Here is a 20,880-nt window from a genome sequence, read left to right as displayed (position 1 = left end):
ACAGTCACAGCTGAGGACCCAACTTGCTCCTGCTGTATTTTTGCCATGGGAGGGGGATTAAAACCCAGGACCAAGCGCCGTATATTTACAGCGTACAGAGTACATACATAGCACAAAATGTCTCCAGCCCCCCTAATAGGTCACAGTCAAGGTGACTGGTGCGGGATCCCGGTTCTTGCAGCATCCCAATATATCTCAGCTCGTCAGAATATGCAAAACACTTTGGGAGGGGAGGCCGAGATGAGCAGAGATTACACAGGGATCAGTATAACGAGATGCAGAGGATCAGCAGAGTTTATCTCAGGTGATCAGTATATAGGCCGGGTTCCCTCAATTCGCTTCTATATGTGGAACGATGAAAAAATGCGACACATTCACACATCTTAATAAAATATTTAATTAGAAAAAGACAAATCACTGCTGCTATTACCTGAACGTAATAAATACGGTGGCAGTGACACTATACAGGTGGCCTTCAGCGTGGTGTAAAACAAATCGGTGTATCCAAAAAAAAGTCTGGTGGGTAAACTACAACATGGCTGAACTGCGCATTCCAACGGATTACCAGCTCTTAAACAGGCCTTAAAAAAGTACAGTCAACCAAATCCTATAAAGATTTCCTCCCTAGCCGTTTAAAGACACTGACATTACCAGTGTTGTCCATCTGGGCACTGCTATTGTCACTGGAGCTGCTCACGCGGGCGTTGCCTACAGTCCTCTTGATGGTGAAGGACGGCTTAAATGCCACCAATGGCGGCTTACTGCTGCTGACCTTGCTGTCCTGAGCGATGACCTGTTGCTTCCCCAGACGTTGTGCCAAGGCAGCTGATGGTTTTCTTCTTTTCTTTTCCTCCTCCACATTCACCAGTGAGACAGTGCCCAACCTTTGTGCCAGGGTGATCTTTGACGTGGTCAGCTTGGCAGGGGCACTGGCAGGAGGTTTGGTAGCGAGTCTCTTGATGGTGGTGATGGGTGGCTTCGCGGCTGAACTTGTGGCTTTAGCCTTGATGGTTATCCCAGGGGTCAGTTTCTCTCTAGAGACCAGAGTGCTCATTCTCTTGAGAACCCCGGCATACTGCAAGACGCTGCTGTCTTCATCACTATCCGCAGATTTTTCTCCCTCAAGAGCATCGCCTAATCGACTAAAAACTCCTGTGGGCTGGAAGAGGGGATGTTAGTATACAACTGCCAGAAACCGGAAGTGCACTCACAACTCAAACTGCCCCTCACCAACCTTCACTCCCGTCGTTGTGTCCACTTTACTTTCTGCCCCGAGTCTGTCAAAGACGGAGGTTCTGATTGTACCTGGTGAAGTAAAGAGAGGCCATGTTGGTATTAACCTCTTAAAAACCAAGCAAAGTTTCGCTTTAATGGCAATAGGTTATCAGAAAATGACCTATTGTACAAATCTGTTGGGCTGGTTCCACATCTGCGTTGGAACCTCTGGTCGAAGGTTCCGTTGCACATCAAAATACCAGAAGAAAAGGTTCTGCATGCAGAGCTTTTTCTTCCATCCAAAGGCTGGGCAGCTGGGTGGAAAGCGGACAGACCCCGTTATATTCAATGGGGTCCACCGAACACTGTCCGGTTCCATCCAGGGACTAAACCGTTCGGGCCCGGGGATTCTCCTTACCTGCTCCCCGAATAGAGCAAGAAAGCGGAACCCCGAGTGCAGATGTGAAACCACCCTTATTTATGTTACACATAATTTAAGAATTTGTTGACTCTCTTTAATTTTCAAAGTTATGATTTCTATTAGAGGAAGAAAATAAAACAAACCCTAAAATTCTGCACTTTTCACACTAACCACTAGAGAATGTTTACATGAGACAAATAATTGGCAAAAAAACCAAAAAACCATGGGTACCAACAAAGGTCCTCAGCAAGAAATCTCTCGTTAGTCGCTAGTTGCTTCATTTCAGTTCACAATCAAAACGTCTAGTGTGCGACTTTGCGATCATTGTAAAAAGGCAGTTATTCATAGTGAATGGTTGTGGACGGCCGGCAGAGATCTCTCGCATGTTCTCCCTCCATTCACTGAATGACTATCGCTCCTGTGTGAAAGCACAAGAATGATCGTCGTCCCATGAAAAAGTACCCAAAGTCTAATAATCGTGACACTTCCAGCTCTGCGGAAAAAATTTTTCCGCAGTCATGTCATTATCACAGGTTAAATTACAATGAAAGGTGACTCCTATATATACCGTATATACCGGCGTATAAGGCGACGGGGCGTATAAGACGACCCCCCAACTGTCACCTTATACGCCGGTATTCAGTGGAGAAAAAAAAAAAAATTTTATTACTCACCTCCCACGGCGTTCTGTCGCGCTCCGGCAGGATGTCGCTCGCTCCGGCAGGCTGTCGCTCGCTCCTCGTCCCCGCCGCAGCATAGCTTTCTGAATGTGGGGCTTGAAATCCCCGCTTCCAGAAAGCTAATACACACGCCGGCAGCCATGACATCATTGAATGGCTGTGATTGGCTAAAGCACACGTGGCTTCAGCCAATCACACTATTCAATGACATCATTGAATGGGTGTGATTGCTAACACGTGCGCCTTCAGCCAATCACAGCCATTCAATGATGTCATTGAATAGTGTGATTGGCTGAAGCCACGTGTGCTTTAGCCAATCACAGCCATTCAATGCTGTCATGGCTGCCGGCGTGTGTATTAGCTTTCTGAAAGCGGGGATTTCAAGCCCCGCATTCAGAAAGCTATGCTGCGGCGGGGACGAGGAGCGAGCGACAGCCTGCCGGAGCGAGCGACATCCTGCCGGAGCGCGACAGAACGCCGGGGGAGGTGAGTAATAAAATTTTTTTTTTTTACACTTTTTTTTTTTTTGTATTACCGGCGCATAAGACGACCCCCGACTGCAGAGCAGATTTTTCGGGGTTCAAAAGTCGTCTTATACGCCGGTATATACGGTAGGTAACGCAGGATCCACTAGTTACAATAGGTGATGCTCACAGCTCACCTCTTCCCTGCAGTGACTTTGGCACTGGTTACATAGCATGTCTATTGCGAAAATGACCCATAAGGCTGCTGTAAATCATATCTCTAAAATCTGTTGCACAGCATATATCTGCAGCAAAAGCAAAATGGACACCCCTACAGCTATGTATGGACAAAAAAAAAAAAAAAAAAAAAAAAGTTAAATTAAAAAAAAACAAAAAAAAAAACCTACAATAAGAAAACAAAAACTTTATATTAGAAAAATGGAAATGTTTCACCATCTGGGTTTAATGTTTAAAAATATAGGTAATACATTCCTTTTAAATGGCCAAAGCAATTTTCCGTTTTTTCCCTCACAGCGGCCATGTTTTTATGATTTTTATGTACACATAACTGTCTGGAATCTCATTTTTGCAGGTCAAGTTGTAGATATATGCATCCTAAAATAATTTAAAAAATTATATAAGGCCTCATGCCCACGGTCGGGTTGGATTCTGCCTGCGAAATACAGCAGCGGAATCAGACCTGGCGCCCCCCAGAGACCCCATATACTCCCCTCTCTGGATCCACCACCGGTGTCCCAGCCAGGGAGCCAACGCGCATGTGCAGTGACGCGGATTCTCGCGGTACTTTAGGTGCTCACTGCCAAATTATCGCCGGACGGTGATTTTCTGCACAGAACAGAAAATGCTGCGATTCTCCCCCGCGAATGGGGGAAAAAAAAAAAAAAAGTCACAACTGATTTCCACTCGTTAGGAGGAGGGAATCGTTTAACACTGCGTGTATGTGGACGGATATTGACTGCGAATTCCGCAGTGATAACCCGTCCGTGGGAATTGGGTCTAAGTTGAAGGAGCTTTCCCATCAAAAGAAGTTAACCTCTATTCACAGGATAGGGTATAACTAGTTGATTGCTGTAGGTCCAACCAATGAGACCCCCAATATCACTATCCTGAAGGTCTCTCAAAGAATGGAGAAATGGCACACTACCACCCCAGTCAATGGGACTGCCTGTGATAGCCAAGTTCATGCAGTCCACTATCTCCAGCAATGTCATTGAAAATGAAAGAAGCAGCAGAACACATACTCAACCACAGCACAGAATTTGTTTGAGGACCTTAAGGGCCAATTCCCACAGGGGCGGATTTCCTCGCAGCTATTAGGTTCTATTGAACCTAATAGCACCATGCTCACGGTGCAGAATTCCACCCCGTGAATTCTTCTGTACTCACCCGCGGCATGTTCTACTTGCCGTGGGCGGGCGGCTTCCCTTGAACTCAATTGGAAGGCGCCCGCGCGGGCGGCTTCCCTTGAACTCAATTGGAAGGCGCCCGCGCGGGCGGCTTCCCTTGAACTCAATTGGAAGGCGCCCGCGCGGGCGGCTTCCCTTGAACTCAATTGGAAGGCGTCCATCATGCTATCTTCCACTGTTTAGCACAGCGGAAGATAGCGTGAAAACGCCCCCACGTCACATGACACTGCGGCGCGTCATGCGCTCTATTGCGCATGCGCGTCGGAGTGTCATGCGGGACGCCGAGCAGTGGATCCAGAGGTAAGTATGGGGCCTCTGGGGTTGGGGGGGGGGGGGGGGGGATGATTTCCGCTTGCGGAGCCCGTCACGGCCGTGGGCATTAGGTCTAACGTTCCCTTATTTTTGTGATCGGTGGGGAACCCAGAAGCCAGACAATAAGGACAATCTTTTAAATGTTTAATTTATATTTATTTTTCTTCATGACAGCATGCATGAAAAAAAAAAATTTACATTGACGGATAAAGTAACCTTACGTACTTTTGTTATTGTGAGCACAGAAATACCCAATGTGTATATTTTCACTACTTAGTAATTTTATATGCAATGAACGCAATTTAAATAAGGGATTATTGCATTTTTTTTTCTTTTATGTTGCAATTTCATTTAATTTTAAACATTATAATAATTTTTTTAAACATTTTTTCCGCTTTTTTTCTTCTCAAACTGTAATGTCATCTTATATCCATATGACATTACATTACAGCCTGTACATTTTAAGCATACCTAAAGTATATCCTAGCATGGACATCTGCGGACCTTTGTTAGCCCCCAGCAGTACATTCTAAAATAGTCAGCCTCAGCAATTGCAATGCTGGGGTTGGTGGAGTGCTGACACAGGGAACCAAGTCCGTCACAACCGTCCTCAAGCAAGCGAGCCTAGCTAGGACTAAACTGATGACCCTTCCTCTGGATAGGTCATTAATAGTTGATTGGCAGGGATCTACTACATGGAACCCCCACGATCAGCTGATCACCATCAACACAGTGCTATACATTGTATAGCAGCCGTGCTTGGCACTGCAGCTCAATCCCATTCAGTTGAATGAGCTGAGCTGCTCTCAGACCATGTGACCAATGAATGTGACATCACAGGCCTGAGAAGAGGCCGCAGTACTTACTAGCGCAACACGGACTCTACAATCAGCTTATCGGCGGGGATCCCAAGTGATGAACTATTGAAGACCTAGGACAGGTCATTAGTGGTGTAGTACCAGGGAATCCCTTTAACTCCCTACCTGTATCATACACACTGTAGGACTACTCAAACGTATTCTTTGGAAAAAAAAAAAAAATCATTCACCCACCTTTTGCTGCTTGTTCCTCCAGGATCTTCTTAGTTCGTGGTGTGGTCCCTTTGGGCATATTAATGATATATTTCCCTTCCATCTCGGCCGTCACCCTGCGACGTTTCACAGGAGCCTCAGCAGCGTCATCTACTGGTGAAGACAAGGCTATAACATGAGAGAGACCATAAGAAACAAGTTACGCTGGTTACAAGTATTCTCATGTCAAAAATAGTCTTTAATATATATGAGCAAAACTAAAGATTTGTCTGTTTTCTGGCCACCAGACTTTACAACCCTGGGTAAGAGGAGGTGAGCAGCAGCACTTTGTGGTCCTTATGGAAGTTAGGTTGCACTGTTTTAAAGGACTAGAATACAGAAAAATGCTAGAAAGACTATATTTTTAATCTTTCCCAGGAAGAGTGGAAGGAAAGACATAATACAAGGATCAAAGAGTACCTGCTTGAGATTTTTTCAGCGCCACCTTATTGGACACTGTCACAGAGATCTTGGATGTACTGGTCTCAGGTCTGCGGACAGGTGTGGATGGCGGAGAATCCCGACTGAGGCTATTGGCAATCATTCTTGTGGCAGCTGAAAAGTAAAAACACGTATAATGCTTTACGAGGGATCATATGCTCAATACAACACAAACAAACCACTCTGCAATTTGTTTTACACTTTTATATGTGTATGCGTATTAAAACTTTAATCGCCAATAGTCACTGGCAGAGTTGATCAGAGTCTGCAGGACCCTGCAGCTTTGCTGTAGCAGGGAAGTCCCGGCGTTCACGTGACCACCGGCTTGCGTAGCGGAAGAAACACTTCCACTTTGTACATAGTGCTCATTGAGCGCTATGTACTCAGGAAAGAAAAAGGCAGAAGCTTGATTGCAGAAGCAGGGGCTTTAATCTGCGCAGTAGTTTTGCTATCAGATGAGATTAAAGCCCAGATTCAAGTGCCGTAAATTTATAGAGTTTGGTCCTTAACGGGTTAAAATCTTTGCTTCTCAGAGAAGGTGAAGACAGGACACATTTCAGTGTTGGCCGTCCTCTGCAACTGTGAACATATTTTTATCGACCAGCACATATTTTACAGTTCCAGTCTTTTGACTCCGGTTTCAGGATGGCTATTTAGTTCATTAGGTAAATCCCCGGTTTAGAGTTGGACAGTGAGGCAACAAGGGATCAAATACTATGAATATTCGACAGTCCATTCTGCTGTATTCCCCTCACTAAGGGGAGGGGTACATTCGATTTGGACAGAGGTTCATCCACCTTTTCTTCAACGCTCGCAGAACTTTGGTTTATCTCCATCTTCTATTTCCTGTAGCAGATGAAGAAAAACACCTCTAAAACGTGACTATAAACTAGAGACTTTAGATGTCCAAAAACGGTTTACTGTCAGCACCTTTTCAGGACAAGAAGCAACGAGACAGACACCGACTGATGGCAGATAACTGTTGATGAGTTGATCTGCAGCATTGGATTTGTCCGGTTGCTGTCAGGTGTTGTGATTGAAAAGTGTGATGACAGATCTGCGTCTCAATATCAGGTCACAGACCACAACAGGCGATTCATCTGCGATTAGTAATTTATCATTTTAACTGTCTGTAAAAGGTTGTAATCTTGGAGGACTAACCAGGAACAACAAGTCAAAGCGGATGTCTGAAACCGCTAATGTGTGGCCAGCTATAATGTAATAATCAGTTATCCTGCCTGACTGATAAGAGGGGGTGATAACATGAAGTTTCTGTATGCGTCCTGGGGTCACTGGAGCCTATACAGAAGGTGGGTAGGTGACAGCGACAGGCTATTTCTTTCTGATGTCATTTACACCCCCCCAACCCCCCAATCTCTTGCACACACAGAGAACCCTGAAGTAAAATTTTGCATACCCCTTCCTGACTTTATAGAAGTGCTGTGTACCAAATATTACACCTAGCATCATCTGTATACTATGCTCGGTGTCACTTAAAAGCGAAAATTCCAGAAGCTAATGCGATACCAAAAGGTCTAAACCACAGCTCATGTCTAAAGTTTTCTTTTTCGATTAGAGATGAATGTAAGACTTACGACTGTTTGCGTTTCTCCTCAGTTCACTCTGCATGCTCGTCTGCATCTGGCTGGGCACCTCTGTTAAAGCTTTACATATATCCTAATGGAGGCAGAAGGAAAAAAGTCTTATGAATTGTGAAACTGGAAATTATTACTAGTAAGGCCGGCTTGGTACAGAAGACTAGGATATAGAACAGTTTGTTGCCTGATAAAGGCAGCATGAAAAGTGTGGTGGTGTACCGAGCAGTGCTGTAGTCATCAGTTTTAGAATGGTGTAGAGTGGGTCATCAGCAGATTGTAATTTGGACCCCATAGTAGTATTGTATTATGAGGATTTGAACATTATCCATAGTATGGACTTACTAATGTTGCACCTTGATTACATAATAGATGTAATGTTTATACAGTGATGACGGGCTAATTCTTGTTTTAGTTTCAAACCTTTCATTGAAGGTTTTATGCAACAACAAATAGGCTGAAGCCTCATGCACACGGGCGGATTTGATTTGTGGAACCCGTGGCGCAAGAGATCCGCAAATCAAGCCGCCCATAGGGAGACATGGGCGCCCGCAGAGCAGGTAAAAGCATGCGGATGTGATTTTTTTTTTGCCTCCGGCATGCGTATCGCACGTGCAGGAAGAAATCGCAGTATGCTTTATTTTCCTGCAGATCCTGCAGGGACGGCTTCTATTGAAGTGAACTGAAGCCATCCGGTCTACGGCACACACGCAGCTGTGACTGTGGACATCGCAGATAAGCGGGAGATTAAAAAAAAAAAAAAAAAAAAAAAGGCACTGTGCATGCGCGTCAGCTAGCGTGCCCGGACGCATCCGCCATGCTGAAGAAAGCAGATCCGACAGCAACGGAGGAGACCCGCGCTGGATCTGGAGAGGTAAGAACCTGTGTTTTAATGCCCATGTCTGCGGGCACAGGTGGATTCCACTGCAGGATTCAGCAGCGGAATCCGTGCGTGCCCGTGTGCATGAGGCCTAAATAGCCAAATTCCCTCGCAGGGGTAACTAGTAAAACAAAGGGAAGCAGGAAAAACAAATGACCACATATCAAACTACAAATAATTATCAAAAGAAGTTTGTAGACTCGGACTAGTGAACAAATACTAAGTTTTGTTTTAAAAGGGTTTGTTTTTTGTTTTGTTTTTTTTTACAAAAAGTGCATTTTTCACCTATACACATGACAGGAGATAACTATCTGGATTGTCAGAGGACCCACAAAGAACCCTAAGGCCTCATGTCCACGGGGAAAATCGGGCCCGCTACGGATTCTACATGTAGAATCTGCAGCGGGTCCCTCCTGCCCCGCGGACATGAGCGCTGAAAAGAAAAATAAATGACAATAAACTTACCTCCCATCCGCTCCGTTTCTTCTCTTCGCGGCGGCGTCATCTTCTCTCGTCGCGGCCGGATCTTCATTCTTCGGCTCGGCGGATGTGCACGATGACGTCGGTGACGTGCCCCGCGCATGCGCCGGGCCGAAGCAAAATGATCCGACCGCGGCTGAGAGAGGATGGCGCGGCGCCGAAGAGAAGAAACGGAGCGGGTAAGTAAAATGTGATTTTTGTGTCCCGCGGATCCGGACGGCTTCCATAGGCTTCAATGGAAGCCCGCGGGAGCCGTCCCCGCGGGAGACCCGCATGAAAATGGAGCATGGTCCAGATTTTTTCATGCTCCATTTTTTTTAAAATCACTTTTATTGACGATCCGCGGGTATTTATCTACCCCGCGGGTGGTCAATGCATCCCTATGGGGTGCGGATCCGCGCGCGGGAGAAGAGTTAAAATCCGCTGCGGATTTTAATTCTTCTTTTCCCCGTGGACATGAGCCCTAAGGCCTCATGTCCACGGGCAAAATATGATTTAAGATCCGCAGCGGATCTCCCGCACGCGGATCCGCACCCCATAGGGATGCATTGACCACCCGCGGGTAGATAAATACCCGCGGATGGTCAATAAAAGGGATTTAAAAAAAAATGGAGCATGAAAAAATCTGGACCATGCTCCATTTTCGTGCGGGTCTCCCGCGGGCTTCTATTGAAGCCTATGGAAGCCGTCCGGATCCGCGGGAGACCTAAAATAGGAATTTAAAAGAATTACTCATCCGGCGCGGGCGGGGAAAGCCTTCTCTTCCTCACGGCCGCATCTCCCTTGCTTCGGCTCGGCGGATGTGCCCGGCGCATGCGCGCGGCACGTCGCCGACGTGCCGCCGGCGTGACGAATTCATCCGCCGGCCGGAAAAGAAGATCCGGCCGTGAGGAAGAGAAGGCTTTCCCCGCCCGCTACGGATAGGTAAATGCTTTTAAATTCTTATTTTCAGCACTCATGTCCGCGGGGCAGGAGGGACCCGCTGCAGATTCTACATGGAGAATCTGCAGCGGATCTGATTTTCCCCGTGGACATGAGGCCTAAGGATTTCACGCAGCTGCGGGGCACATAGTTGACCGTCACATCTCCTCGCTGTGGTTGATGAGATGGAACAGAGCGCTCAGGACACCCAGTTCTAGTGGTCATTGGGTGTCCCAGTGGTGTGACCTCAGTGTTCAGACCTTCATCTACTATAAATGTCCTTTGTAGGACCATCACATACATATTATTAAACTTATAGTCAGAGTTCTTTCTGCTATATGGTAACACTTTGCAGGGATGACTGGAGTAAGGAGCAGCACCTTTGGGCCGTAGTAGGGGAGAGCATACAAAATTGCCCCCTCTCACTGTTCCGACTCCTGACAAGTCAATATCAGACCCCTTATACGATTCTACTTACCTGTCTGTGGACGACTTTGGCATGTTTCAGTATGGCGATGACATCTCCCACAGCTGTGATGCCAAGTTCATTAATAATCTCCTTATTCAGATCCATCAGCATGGACTTCTGGATTCTGGAAAAACAAGTTGCCGGTCAACATTATGCAGCTCCACGTGTTACATTACTGCTTACCTACCGACTATCCCACAGTAAACTTTAGGAGTAAACTTTATTTGCTTATTGACATTTTGCTGCATGGACCTCTTGTCATTCTTTCAGAAATGGAGGAGAGTTTGCACTCTAAATACATACTGAAGAGCTAGAAGGTATAGGCGCTCTGATCTGTGTTCTCCACCTCCCCTGAATACAGGTTATATACTTTGTATAGGCCAGATACAGCTCTCACAGTACAGCCAAAGGGGCACAGAGCGCTACCATCAGTCCCAGCACCTACCTATATAAACTTCTGACATCACATCAAAGACACCTGTAATAGTACACTTTTAGTGTAATATATAAGTTTTTAAGTACTGGCATCCACTGGGACAATAAAGTCAAAGTAAAAAATAAAACAAAGCTGTCAGACAGAGCGTAACTGATAGTGACAAATCATAATGGATCCACCATGGATTCTGTGTAAGAAGAAGTCAGGACGTCAGTGTAAATGGAAGTCAAGTATTGGCTGTTGTGGTGGAAATACATTGGAGGTCCCCTTTAAATAGAAAAATCAGCTCATGAAGTTTATGATGAACTATTACAGCTGGGTAAGAGATATACCGGTATATATCAGGAGTAGACTGTAACCGCTCCTTGCCCCGTGACATACATGCAAGTCAAGATTGGGAAGGGGTTCCCGCGAAATGCTGTACATGCATGACACTCTACATGAATGGTTCGAACTCTGAAGCTAAGCCCACGCCATCTGCAGCGGAAACCAGCTGTGACTGACAGCAGCGGTCTGCTGCAACAGTGGGGACCACAAGAACACTAATCCCCACCGTTAAGCCCTTATATGCCACAATCCATGTAGATCACAGTATGTATGAGATTAACAGAGAAAGGAGGCTCCCTCTGTGATATAATCAGCCCTTCACCAGCCAATAGTGGAGGGCCAATGGGTTGCTTTGTGGCCCTCAACTAGACAACAGTCAACGGCTTCTGGGTTTGCCATAATTTCTTATGTAAAAGTACACAGATAATACAGTGCACTACAGCAGCAATCATAAGATCACAGGTCCAAGTTTCCTACAGGGACAAAAAAAAATAAATGCAAATAAAAAAAGTAAAGAAAAAAACCAAAATATTTTTGCATATTTTTTAACAAAAAGGAATTAACACACACATTTGGTATCAACATATACGTAACGACCCATAAAATGGGAACTTGGACACACTTTCTATCCCATATGTCAAAAAAAAAAGGCACATTTTTTTTTTTTTTTATTTAAAAAGGGATTTTTTAAAAATTCATATGTATCCCAAAACGGTACCACTACAAATAGCAGCCCATCACACAAAAAAACAAGCCCTTGCACAGCTCCGTCCATGAAGAAAAAAAGAAAAAAAAAAAAAAAAAAATACAGTGAAGCAATTTTGGTACCATCATTATCATAACGACGTATTAAAAAATTAGTGTAGAGAAATGGGAAAAAAATGCAATTCCGCCATCTTTTGGTGCACCTTGTTTCTACGGCACACAAAATGCTATAAAAGGGACATGATTACTTTATTCTATAGGTCAGTACAATTACTACGATATCAAACTTATTTAGCTTTTTTTTGGCTGTACTACTTGTATTTTTTTTTTAAATGTAATTATTTTCTGCCATCTTCCGCACTCAGCTTTTTTTTATTTTTCAGTCCACATGTGCAAGGGCTCATTTTTTGCAGGACGTCCTTTATTTGGTATCATTTTGGAATACATACGACTTTTTGTTCGCTTTATTGCATTTCTGGCGTACTTTATTTTTTCTGATGACGTTCAACATGCGGGGTAAATAATGCATCGCACGTATACTGACACAGCGATACCAAATATGTATTTTTGTTTTATTAGATTCTTATTAGAAATATGGCAAAAGGGTTTTTTTTGTTTTTTTTTTTTACTTGTATTACTTTTTTCCGTTAAATAATTAGTAAAACTTTACTGTTCTTATTATGGGGGACAACAACTAGCGATGCTTTGATCGCTCCTGCTGTAGCACTACATCATACTGCGATCTGACAAGCAGTCTATCAAGCCACCCCACGGGGATGGTTTGACAGGTACTCCGCCATGACAGCCCTGGGGCTGCCATGACACCCACACAGCTCCCTGTGATCTCATTGTGTGGGTAATACGGCACCCCCAAACATAGTTCAGGGGATTTAAATGCTGCTGTCAGAATTGACAGTGGCATTTATAAGGTCAACAGCTCCGATGAGCTGCGTGATTTATCAGTGCCGTTGCTGCCGGCTGTAGGAAATAGCCGGCACCTGCGATGTGTGAAGAGAGATCACCTCACAAACGGAGAACGTCTGCAACGAGAAGACTGCGATCCAGTGATAGTGTTTTCGCTGAATGAAAGTCAGCAATAACAAGTGATTCACCCACAGCCAATATGAGACCTGACAGGGGCGTCATTAGTGCCATCCCACAACCCTGCCTTGGTCACCAGAAGCCTACAAGACAGGTTTATTGGACAGCCAGAGGCATTCTGGATGTGTGACGTCACCTGTCAGATGCTGTGGCGGCAGACCGCTGAAGCAGCAGTGGTTTGCCACAGGGAGCATATTTCTGTTATATATAGAAAAACAAAACAAAAAAAATAAATTAATTGGAAAGCCCCTTTAGTACACACTGAAGAAGGAACAACATCTGTATGTGAACGCTGGCAGCACACTAGAACTCCAGAATTTAGTGTGTGGCTGAGAATGAATGGAAAAAGTATTAGGTTGCAGTGCTTGTGATCCATGGCGGCGCGGACTCCACGACGATATCAGCCCCTGTGTGGCACAACACAAGATGTGCAGAAGCAGCTGCTCCATCATACGGCGCTGTGCTTTCTCCCCCCTCCTCTCACCTGTTGTCCACAAACGTCACGGCGTAGTTGACAGCCGGCCCCGCAGGGATCCCCGCTTCCTTGAAGAAGTTGATCCATTCTGATGTGGCTGTAAAAAAAAAGGAACAGACGGCTTTAAATATAATTAAGTCAATGCAGCGCAGACGACTAACAGCGGCGGGGAAAGGGAGACGGAGACATACAGGAACATCTTACCCAACGTTACAGACGCCATGACGGGAGCTTCACGGATGACTAACAGCTGCAAGGAAACCACAGATTATTCTCTACCTGCACATGTCTTGGTACGAGTCGTGGAGACGGCAGATTAAAGGAAAACAGAGGGAATAACTTCCTATATCAGTGGACAGGCGGATGAGACTGGAGGGGACGCAGCGGGTGGGTCTCCCCTCATCGCACAGAAGAGCAGCTGGGAGCCACAAATAGCCGCTGACTGCGCACAAGGCCTGCGCTCTATTTATGGCCAGGGTTGTCGGCGCCGTCACATCCTCCACATAATAGTGAGGTGGGTGTATACACCCGAGGGGCTGCGACGGGGACGCCCACACCACGGCTTATATATACCCAAACATTCTGGAAGTGCAGTTTGTTATGCGATAGAGGAGCCCCAGCCAATGCGGTTACTCCACGTCCGGCTGCCGTTTCCATACTGAATCCCCCTCAGTAAAGGACGGATCGTTGGTTTTTAATGGTTTAATTTCAAGTCAAATCAGTAAAGGGCAATTTTCCTGTGAATTTCAGTACAAAATCTATATAACAGTCATTGAATGTTTTGCTCATGAACCACCATAGCGGTTTGGGGTACGTGGAACACTCTGGACGGGGGTGTAATAATGGTAGAATATTCATTAAAGCACAGGCTCTTATTTTCTGGCGCTCTGTATGCTAATTGACCCTCCTCAAGTCTGGGCTCCTTCACACTGGCGACTGCGATATTGCTGCTAGAAAATCACGGCAAAAATCACAAATTTTTCCTGCGATTTTTGAGCGTCACCACTGCTTTTTCTCGCAAAAACATCGCTGACACTTGCGATTTTTTCGCACGCAATCGTGCCACGATTTTTTAGCACGAAAGTTAATAGGACTTTCTAAGGTCAAAAACCTATCATGCGAAAAATGCAAGTTCGTGCTTTGCAATGCGATAAAAAGGAGGCTCTATAGGAAAACACGGGAGATTTAAAAATAAAAAACAAAATACAGAAAGTTAGGATATGCCGCGATTTTTTCTCTCTCGCAACATTACATGAGTGATAACATCACAAATGCGAAGGTAACCATTGGTTTCTTAGTTTTGCATTTTCACTCACTCTTGCATCGCACGATAATCGTGCAATTTTATCGCCAGTGTGAAGGTGCCCTCATGGAGATGAGCCACTGGAGCCCCAAGACACGCCGTCCTCTTATTATGCATGCCCCCTCCACAGCTTGGCCACCTCCCCCTGCCATCAGCGCAAGACGCAGTGAAATCCCATAGTTGTGCTATTCAGCTCTCTGTCCCAGCAGGAGACGGACATGCACTTTTACCCTGAAGCAATGTGCACTTGATCCTCTGGGGGGAGCAATAGGCCAGTGGGCTGAGGGGCACGATACTCTGCTGCATCGACTTCCAATGCGCCATAGAGGAGTCGACTAGTCAACCTTAGTGCATATCTGTTTCCTTCTGGGACGGACGGCTGCATAGCACAAGTGCGGGATTTCATTGCGGCTTGTGCCGTCGTCAGCAGCACGCGTGTCCAATAAGAAGACGGCGTGACTCAAGGCTTTGGTGGCCCACCTCTGTGATTCAAAGCAAGTCAATTAGCATGCAGGGGGCCAGAAAATAAAAGTTTATGCTAGAACACATATTAAACCTCCCTCCTCCCTCCCCCCCCCCCCCACACTTGTCCAGACGCCCCCCATATTTCATAGTCCTAGACAACTGGAGGCGTCAGCCAGAGTCGGACAAACCTAACAGCAAAACATGCAGGGAGATTAATGGAAACTAGTGTCAAGAAGGGGCGTTGCCCCTAACAACCAGATTCCAGCTCCCATTTTCAGAGGTCATTTCGAAGAGGAAATTGTTTGGTTGCTATGGACAACCAACGTGCGTTTTTGTATTTGGGTTTTTAAGAGTCATCCAGCCAGGAATATTTACAGTTGCATAAAAAAGTAAGTGACCCCTGATTAATTCCCTGGCGTTCTGCATTGGTAACTCATAAAAAGGGATGGTTATCCGAGTCCCAATCTACTAAGCCTGGGAAACCAGTTTTCTGGTATACTAATGTTGCAGTTTTGGCATGTAGGTCAAACTAGAGAATTCTGGTAATCAATGCTGAGCCCCATAACTTTATTTTTTCAAAAAGTGGGCATGGCCAAGTAGGGGTAGGCTGGGTGCGGACCATCACATTTAATATGTCAGAAACTGGCATATGTTATACTAGAAAGCTACTCCAGCTCGTAGGTTTCCGTTTAGCGCCAATGATGGGACAAATCTATTAAGAGTCTTGAGCCTTTTAATAAGAACAACAGCTGTGAATGCAATAGATAAGAGCGGATGTGCTATAGTGCATAGCAGCCGGACAGACATCTGCCTGGGAGGATTTGGGGAATTCTGCATTGAGTAGAAGGTCGGACCTGATGACCTTGGGGATCCCACCCAACCCTATGACAACTGTATGATCCTCCTCCTCCACAGAGAGACATTGGGGTCTGCCCAGGGTATGCCAGGTACACATCCCTGACATATGTACATGGACACTCCTCTGACGTGTGGGCATAGGGAATCAGGCTGCGATCTCACATGGCAGAATGGTTACAGAATGCCCTCCAAACTTCAGTACAATATAAGTGAATGAGGGGTTAAAGGTCCCGCACTACCGATGACCTCCTGAATGCACTGGTGGCTGCCCCCGCAGCACGGACAGCTCTCCCTGCTTCCAGCGCCGTCCACGTTGACCAATCCGGACCATTACACACAACGTGAAATGCATGACTCTCGTTTGCCCGAGCGACAGAGCCGACGACGTCATCGCCGGCTTGTTCAGCCCATTTAGACAGACAGATTGTCGCTGAGGACCACTGACGTCCCGTTCAGGGTTTCATACTCCTATGTGAAGCACCTAGTGAGGAGCGTTAAAACGAGGCACAACTTTTGTTTCCCCCGTTCTGAGCTGGGAGTGGCGGTAACACACTGGCATCACACTGAAACAGACCAAAGCGCTAAGTGGCTTTGCAACATAGTTTCTGTCAAGTGCAAACAGTTGTGACAGCTGCAATAAAGTGGATGCCCAGGGTGCCCTGGCATCTGCGCCAACACAAGCGAAATCAGCGATTGATCAGTTCTAATGCTGCGCCATGTCCTGCAGAGCTAGAGCCACCAGGCGTCACCAGCCTGCCAATAACACCATATAAGCTGCCTACTGCCACACATGCCAATGTCATGCCACCACAGCTGCCATGCAGCCCATCATTGTGCATGGGCACAGAGATCACTGCTTGCTATAAGTGAGTCGCGTCTATATGCTCATAATGTGTATATATATATATATATATATATATATATATATATAAAAAACACACACACGTTACTACTTTCTCTGCCCTTACATAAAGTACATGACTGCCCATCTGTCACAGCAGCACAGTTCTATCTAACGCCTCCTCACCTCTGCCCTCTCCACAGCCGCCTCCGCTCTACCCGCTCCAGGACCCTCTTCCTGTGGTCCCCGCACCCGGATTCTACGTCATTCCCACACAGCCAACCAGTCGACGGTTCTGCTCACATTCAGCACGCTCATTGGTAGAGACCGAAACACGTGACCACCCATATTAACCCAATGGTTATTGGGAATTGTAGTTCTGTTTATCCGTTTTCAGGTGAGCGCTATTTGCGTGATGACGTCACCCTCTACGTGGGGAAATCCTGGTAAACAAGGGACTAAACCGATATTAGGGCGCCATTTTTCCCGCTTTCCCTCTAGTGTGTTTAGTTTCTCCCTATATGCATGTTTTCATTAGCCCTCCAGCCGGCTCTGTATACTCGTGCAGATATTCTGTATACTGTCCTTGTTGTTTTGCAAGCAGCTGCTCATTTCACCCCTTTTTTATGTGATAAATCTAGTTTATCTGAGGTGACATTGCATCGCTTAGTGATTTATTGTACTGATGCAATCACGTTATGTACAGGATGTCATGTGATCATCAGAAAGGGCAGCTTTACATGATCGCGATTCGCTGCATGGCACGCAGCATGTATGTAATGGCATTGTGTACCTACTGCGCGCTGCCAATCGCCATGCACTATCTTGGCAGCTATGTGTGTGTAATATGTGCCAAGATAGAACATGCTGCGATCTTTGTTGTGCAGTGTGTGTGAGCAGCAACATGGGAGCCTATAGCAGATACTTACAGGGTATATAAGGAAGGAGCCCAGCGGCAGTACTCCTCGTTGCCATCCTAGCATTTTCGGAGAACCATGTTTTGCCCGTTCGCCATTGCTTGGAACGTCTCTGGAGCGCATACTTGGGCTGTTCATTACTGGGTCACACTCGACCGAAGACGCTCAAAATATGTTTGTCGTGCGCAGGAAACTTACAGGGCTGACGGAACAACGAAAATCTGAAAAAGCCCAGTAATAAGAAAGATGTGGTGCAGGGACGATCGTCCACGATGATGACCGCATCGCATGCAGTGATTCAATGATGATCAGATCATCACCATTACTGCCCGTTAGAGCATTCAACGGGTATTCCCATGTCGACTTTTATACCTGAGACAGGAAACTGCTGCTATAGTTATCAGCCACCCAGCCGGTAACTGCGCAAACAGCCGAACGCCGCTCCATTTACGTAGCTCTCATTCACGTCACGCGAACCACGCTCAAGTGGTGGGAAACACGGACGGGTTTTCCCATCTCAGCCTTGGGAAGCGAAAGTGGGAACACCCCTCTAAGTCTGGTGACAGACGGGCAGATTTCGGCCACGGTGAAGCGCCATAATGCAGACGAATGTCCTGAATTCTAAGCATCATGGGAACAGCACAAGACATGGCCGTGTCTTCAGATCTACCCATGATCTGCATCTCATAACTCCTGGCATCTTCTAGTCCTGTCCGTTCACAGATGAGAAATAGAACGTGCCAGTTTGCTGTGCCCGTGTATGTTGGACCGCACATGGACTGGCGCCTGTGTGCAGTCAGATGGGAGTGCGCAACTCGGTCGGTCTCACATCTGTGTTGGAACCTTCGGCCGGAGTTTTCGTCGCAGATCTGGATGAAAATACTGGAAGAAAAAGTGCTGTGTGCGCCAATTTTTCTTCTGTCCAAAATCTGGGCAGCTGGGTGGAAAGCAGGCGGACCCCATTATAGTCAGTGGGGTCCGTCCAGAGACAGCCAATCGGCCGCAGGGAATCCCCTTTTTCTGCTCCCCAAACAGAGCAGAAAACCAGAATTCTCAATGCAGATGCGAAACCATTAGCCCTCATGTCCATGGCATGCACGGATATTTCATGCGGATTTCCGCAGCGGATGCACTGCGGGTCATCTTAAAATTGATTTTTTTTTTCTCCTTGCGGGAGATCGCAGATCACAGATTTTTTTCCGCACAGATGCCCTGCGGATCATCCGCACTCAAAAAGTCCACAATACCACCTCCCATTCTTTCCCCCACCTCCCTAATTGCGTTTAACGTTCAAATCCGCAGGGGATCCGCAAATGCATTTAAATGTATTTGCAGATGCACTGTGGAGCATGAGCTCCCATAGAGAAGAATGGAGCCAGATCTGCAGTTAAATGGAGCGATTTGTTCTCCGCGCTTGGCATGCGCAAATCATTTCAAATCAAATCCACAGGACTTAAATGAAGTGCGGAAGCCCAATGCTTCTCTAGGGCCTCATGTCCACTTGCACACACGGATTTCACTGCTGAATCCCGCAGCGAAATTCTTGCGTGCCCATGACCATGGACATAAAAACACAGTTTCTTACCTCTCTGGATCCAGCGCGGGTCTCCTCCATGCCGGCCGGATCTTCATTCTTCAGCGCGGCAGATGTGTCCGGGCGCACCAGCCAATGCGCCCGGCGCATGCGCAGTGGCTTTTTTTTTTTAATCTCCTGCTTTCCCGCGGATCCACGGCCTATAGCAGATGCCCACAGTGACAGCTGCGGGTTTGCCGCGGCTCGGACTGCTTCAATTGACCTCAATGGAAGCCGTCACTACGGGATCCGCAGGAAAATGGAGCATGCTGCGATTTCTTCCTGCACGTGTGCTATCCACATGCCGGGAAAAATCACATCCGCATGCTTTTAGCTGCTGTGCGGGCACCTATGTATCCCTATAGGCGGCTTGATTTGCAGATCTCGGCTAGAGCTGCGGTTGACCCGTGCGGAGGGAGGTGGGGTTGTGGATTTTTTCGGTGCAGATGATCCGCAGTGCATCTGCGCGGAAAAAATCCGCAATCTGGTTACATCTGCGTTGGAGCCTCTGGTATAAAATCCCAGATGAAATAGGGCAGCATGCTGTGCTATCTTATCCAGAATGCCAGGCGGCATGATGGAAGCCCGACGGATTCGCTTATAGTCAAGGGAGTCTGTCAGAACAGGAAATTGGAAGATGTGATTTGATATCGGTCAGAGTCCATAGAAATGATCCACACAAAGATTCATTGTGATTAAATGTAGAGTGAACCAGAGGGTCTTTTTAGACGAGCCAATTCTGGTTTGGACGAGCGAGCGTGTCTTCACTAGGTCGTGGGCTAAGACAGACCGCCTGCATTTGAACAGATTTCCATTATAAAACCCACGGTTGGTGCCCGCACCGCGGTTCCGCAGCAAGTACCGTTGTATAGCATACTATGGAAAATCGATTGTTCCTGCACACTCGCGGAAATGAATTTCGATTTCTGCAAGCGAATGAAGAATCGCAGCTTGCTCTATTTTTCTGCAATGTCCGCACGGACGGCTTTTATTGAAGTCAATGGAAGCTGTCCGAACTGCAGCCCATGTGCAATTGACATTGCACACAGGTTGTGGATTCCGCATCATCGTCTAGCAACAGCGCGGAAAAAATAAACATTAAAAAATCTGTACTGGGCATGTCCAACGACGGCTCACTGCGCACATCCGCAATACAGATGAAGAACAGAAAAGACGCCGGCAGCAGTCAACGTTGGATTCCGCTGCGGGCTCCCGCATGCGATATCTGGCCCGATTGTGCGCAGGCGGCCTATAGCAGCCCTTCTATACAGTCAGATACATCACTGGCTCGTTCAAACGAGAATCGTTCAGTTGAATGATCAGCGAACGAGCCAGTGATGATTTTTATGCCTACATAAAATAAACGACAAGCGAACGGTTCTCATTATTTGTGGCCGGCTCGCGTTTAGACCGAACAATAATCGTCCACTTTCGCTTGTTTTAATATTTTTTTGAGCGCTAAGCGCACCCTGACTTGTCTTCTTATTTCTCTGCAGCTTGTCTC

General features: G+C 46.5%; 1 protein-coding gene across 4 annotated transcripts; it reads right to left on the bottom strand.

Moving 5' to 3' along the window:
- Nucleotides 1-373: 373 nt before the first annotated feature.
- On the bottom strand, nucleotides 374-17,169 carry C10H19orf47 (chromosome 10 C19orf47 homolog). Of its 4 annotated transcripts, none has more exons than XM_066581199.1 (9): nucleotides 17,073-17,169; nucleotides 13,624-13,669; nucleotides 13,429-13,516; nucleotides 10,385-10,499; nucleotides 7,626-7,707; nucleotides 6,010-6,144; nucleotides 5,572-5,718; nucleotides 1,235-1,305; nucleotides 374-1,159 (listed from the first exon to the last, which is right to left on the bottom strand). In XM_066581199.1, the coding sequence occupies exons 2-9, from the start codon at nucleotides 13,640-13,642 to the stop codon at nucleotides 608-610; spliced, it is 1,209 nt and encodes a 402-aa protein (XP_066437296.1). In that variant the 5' UTR covers nucleotides 13,643-13,669; nucleotides 17,073-17,169; the 3' UTR covers nucleotides 374-607. The 4 variants fall into 4 exon arrangements, with proteins under 4 accessions (XP_066437296.1, XP_066437298.1, XP_066437299.1 ...); XM_066581201.1 differs by having other exon boundaries at nucleotides 5,572-5,703; XM_066581202.1 differs by having other exon boundaries at nucleotides 5,572-5,700.
- Between the last annotated feature and the right edge of the window lie 3,711 nt (nucleotides 17,170-20,880).

This window comes from Eleutherodactylus coqui, chromosome 10 (assembly GCF_035609145.1).
Source record: "Eleutherodactylus coqui strain aEleCoq1 chromosome 10, aEleCoq1.hap1, whole genome shotgun sequence".
In the NCBI taxonomy this organism is placed as follows: Eukaryota; Metazoa; Chordata; class Amphibia; order Anura; family Eleutherodactylidae; genus Eleutherodactylus; species Eleutherodactylus coqui.
Note: the sequence above shows the minus strand (reverse complement) of the source record. Positions and strands in the feature narration are given on the sequence as shown.